The sequence below is a fragment of the Lutjanus erythropterus genome, chromosome 7 (assembly GCF_056507025.1).
Source record: "Lutjanus erythropterus isolate fLutEry1 chromosome 7, fLutEry1.hap2, whole genome shotgun sequence".
Lineage (NCBI taxonomy): Eukaryota > Metazoa > Chordata > Actinopteri > Lutjaniformes > Lutjanidae > Lutjanus > Lutjanus erythropterus.
In genome coordinates, this window is record NC_139323.1 from 31331030 (window position 1) to 31335549 (window position 4520).

The 4520-nt window shown below is 47.5% G+C and overlaps 1 protein-coding gene across 1 annotated transcript; it reads right to left on the reverse strand.

The window, feature by feature from the left end:
- Positions 1-215: 215 nt before the first annotated feature.
- On the reverse strand, positions 216-4177 carry mafaa (MAF bZIP transcription factor Aa). Its single transcript, XM_084723547.1, has one exon. The coding sequence runs from the start codon at positions 3177-3179 to the stop codon at positions 2244-2246; it is 936 nt and encodes a 311-aa protein (XP_084579673.1). The 5' UTR covers positions 3180-4177; the 3' UTR covers positions 216-2243.
- Between the last annotated feature and the right edge of the window lie 343 nt (positions 4178-4520).

Below are 4520 nucleotides of genomic sequence, written 5' to 3' on the forward strand. Positions count from 1 at the left end.
CTTCTTAGCCACATTCATACGTTAAAGCTGCAGGAAAACTCAATATGGCCTAAAATAAGAAACGAATCTCTCCCAGATGTATGACATTCTTACATGAACCCGGAGCTTTAATTATTTAGAGGCAAGACACCTTTTTTGTTTCTTTTAAGTTTTTTTCAAAATAAAACTTTTTTTGTTAATTTCTGTAACAATGACGGCAGCAGCAGTCCGACAGATTTGGGACAGAACTTTTTATTAAACATTATGAAAACAAGATTCTCAACAACGTTCCACTTTGTAGGTTTTTCACTTGTTGACACGTTAGGACACGTTCATTGAATAAATATAGAAATTATATGTACAGATATACATTAACAGCACTGTGCAGAAGTTTACTTTCCTTTTAAATCTCATTTTTAAAAATGTATTTATCGCAGCCTTCCTTTCAGATCAAATTAGGATTTTTAGGCTTTGTGAAAAATCACTAAAATTTCAGGTTATAAAAATCCCCCCAAAATAGAATTAAAGCAAATAAAGGGAAAATGTTGATGCCTAATTCTTCATTTAAGAGATTAATTTGCAAGATTATTTTTTGTTTTTGTTCTTTTGGCTCACATAAAAGATCGAACATTTTGGGAGCAATAAAAATATCAATCTCACATTTTTATTTAGCACTTTCTAGATGTTTTTCCTGTGGCGTTTTTTGATTTAAATATTATAATTTCCAGTCTTTCTTCCTGCAAGTTTTCGCCCTCCAACAGGTAGGCTCAGCATCGCACACTTCTGCACAATATTGCACATATATCTAGGCAGCAGAAAACACACGAACCAGGGATTTCTTGTTGACAGAATAATGCATCGAGTTACTCCAAGAAGAACAGTAAGCTCTACCACCTCTTTTCAAACAATCAAGCATCCTCCCATCAGACACAAGAGCTCATTAAGACACCGGGCTGCAGAATAAAACCCGCAGGCCCGAGAAAAATTTTTTCCTCTACAAATATTCAAAGTAAAAAACAAAACAAAACAAACAAACAAAAAAACAAAAAACAAAAAAACATTAAACTATTTTAATCATCAGGTTGGTGCATAGAGTTTTAGCAGCGAATGCAGTCCTTGTCCATCTAATGAGTGAGGCTCTCACCTCATCAAATTTACATCCAGGTTTTTAGAGAGTAACAGATCAAAGGTCCTATTATTAATAGTAGAAAACAAAACGTTTGTCCAGTTTGATCTCTTCTTAGTGCAGTATAGGCTTGCCTTTGACATTACACATGTTCAGTAGGAGGAGGATAACCATAGACGATTTGCATGCTGTAACATACAAACATTTTTGTATTAAGACATTTCGAAGAATCCAAGCAACAAAAGCAGATTTTTTTTTCTTTAAAAAGAGAGAAAAAATGTAAAATAACACAGTTAACTGTTCTTCTCTACACATTATGTACAGGTGGAAATAAATACAGTCTAAAATCTGGCTCAGTTAATCTCTTTTTGTCGTTTTTCTTTTCTTTTTAAAACAATAGAAAAATTGATTGAAAATAGCAGTTAAAGACGCATCCATGTTCAGAGCAGATTGTTGCATTTTTGTCCGCAGTCCTTGCACCTCTCTTGTTTATTATTGGGGGGGAAAGGGGGCATTTTGTGGCTTTTTGCATACCCAGGCCTTACTGATGGCAGAGGAGGAGGAGGAGAAGGAGAAGCTTTAGAGGAGTAGAGAACCATGGGCCATGCTGTCCATACATGTGGAAAGGAAGGATTGTGGGAAATGACTGGAGGTTACCATACATGTCCTGCATGCAGGGTTGCAAATAGGGATGGGAAAACTATAGACTTGCAATATTGAAAAGGTCTCTTCTCTGCATCACAGACCGCCTCACTGTCACACAGACAGTCTGTTGTGGAAGCTAAAGGAGAGGCGGTGTATTGCTTCTGTTTCAGTCCAATCTGACTCTTTAAAAAACTTTCTCCCCCCTCAGTTTTAAGACAAAATCATCTCTGATTTAAGACAGTCACGTCAGATTGGTTCAGTAAGACTTGTGACCACCAGACATCATCAGTCTAACAGGCTCAGTGATCCCATGTGCTCACTGACAGGCTGCAGTGAGCTGACAGAAGTTAAGACTCAGAATGCATCTAATGCGGTTTGTTTGTTAAGTCTTTTTTGTCTGTCGAGGGAAGAAAAAAACTGTAAACAAAATACAAACGCAGAAAAATATAAATTAAAGTCAAGAGGGTGTAGTTTGGGTGGGGGTGTCAGTCTCTCACATGAAGAACTCGGTGTTGGCCTGTTTCCCGGACGGGTCTCTCGTGTTCGCGGGTCCGGCTGCATTGTAGGTTCGGCTGGCGAGCTTCTCGTACTTCTCCTTGTACAGATCCCTCTCCTTGGCGAGGCGCGCCACGTCCTGCTTCAGCTGCTCCACCTGACTCTGCAGGGTGCACTTCTCCGTCTCCAGCATGTGCCTCTGCTGCACGCGTTTGAAGCGGCAGGACTGCGCGTAGCCGCGGTTCTTCAGGGTGCGTCTCTTCTGCTTCAGGCGGATCACCTCCTCCTTGCTGAAGCCGCGCAGCTGCCGGTTGAGCTCCCGCACCGTCATGCTGACCAGCTGCTCGTCCGAGAAGCGGTCCTCCAGGCGAGCGTGGTGGCCGTGGTGGTGGTGATGGTGGTGGTGGTGTGCCTGGTGGTGGTGGCCCGCCGAGGCCGTGGACAGGTCCTCGCCGACATACTGCTGCCCGCGGAAGCCCTCGTAGGCCTGGTGGTGGTGGTGATGGTGGTGCGCGTTGCCGATGAGGGCCTCCACCGCGTCCTCCGGGGTCAGGTTGAGCGCCTCCGGGTTGATGTGGTGCTGGTAGCTGGGGATCCAGTACAGGTCCTCCAGCTGGGGTTTGCCCGCGTTGCTGTGATTGTTGTTGCCGCTGCTGTTGTTGCTGCTGCCGCTGCTGTTGACCCCGCTGTTCAGGCTCTGGGCGGGCTGCGCGCCCGGGCTCGGGGCGCAGAAGCTCGGCGAGGAAGGCACGGAGGAGCAGGGAGTGCTGATCGGGGTGGAGGACAGGGAGCCCGACGGGAGGCGGTGGCAGTAGCGATCGGCCTCCGGCGGCTCCTTCTTCACCTCGAACTTCATCAGGTCGAAGTCGTTGACGTACTCGATGGCCAGAGGGCTGTTGGGCAGCTCTGCGCTCATGGCGAGGTCGGTGGCCATTTCAGTCCATGCGACGACTCCTGCCCTCACAGCCAAACCGACGGCGGGCAGCCCCCTCGGATACAGATTGCGGAGAGGAATAAAAGCCTGTATGGTGTATATATAGACTCACGCACACGCCCGGTGCGTGGGGCTGCTGCAGGGCCGGCGGACGGGTGGGTGGAGAAACTTTTTAAGGCTGCTCGTCCCGAAGACAACTTCTATATATAGTGGCGTGAATATACGTCTGCATGTAGATGAACTTGTACACCTGCCAGTGCGCCTCCGCTCGCTGCTCTTGTTGACAACTTATCCCAGGTCAGATGCACGCTTTAATACCAGGAGCCCCCGGGGCGGCTGAAACTCGAGCCCGCTGAATTTGGAGACACCAACCTGTCTTGTCCTCGCTTCACCTCTGCAGCCCACTTGCCTCCCTGTGATTTACTGTCCTCTGGTTCTGCTCGATCAAGTAACACGAACAGATCTCGTCTCCTCCGTGCGGTGCGTTATAAATATTTTCCCAGCATCCTTCTTCGCCTCCTGCTGTTTACAACTTGATCATGAAGCTCCAGGCAGCTGGGCTGGAGTCACTGCAGCATGACCCGGAATGGAAGTTTCTCACACAGTCAGATCACACGGTGTGTGTGACAGTCACAAGCGTGCGTAAAAGTGTGCCGAAAAAAAAAAAGTTCCGGGAATCCAAACTGGAATGGCACGTGTAGAAGTTTTCAAAGTTCACATGCAGCTGAGGTGAAAGCGAAGTTGCAGGTCCTGTTTGGAGGGACAGGAGAGTCTGGTCCCCTGATGTTGTGGTCAGTCCAGATATTTCTGACAGCTTCGGTCCCCACGGTCCTGTCCCCCCTCACTAGGGCGCGTTGGTGACCTTACGTGTTGACTCTGTGTGTGTGTGTGTGTGTTATTATGCAAGAGGTGATAAATTCCAGTTGCTTTCCTCTCTAACGGCCCTCAAACTGTTTCTAAGCGCTTCACGGTGAGACCACGCAGTGTCACTGAGATGCTGGAAGGCAATCTGCTCTTATAAAGACAGCGTGGACCCCGACCCTCCCACACAGAGGTGTGACGGGCCAATGGGAGGAGATCACAGCGGTGTATTTGCATTCTCCTATAGCAGAAGCCTCCACCAGCGTGGATGCCGAGTGGAGCCGAGCAGAGCCGAGCGTAGGCGAAGAGAGCGGAGCGCGCAGGGAGAACAGGTGCAGCAGATCCCCCCCTCTAGTGACCGAGCAGATGCTACTGCACGGCGCAGTAAGATGAGAGCTGAGGGAGTTTCTCCGAGAAAAAAATGTTTACTCGGAACACAGAAACACTTTTCACCGTCTCAGAACTGTGTGTCAGTTATGT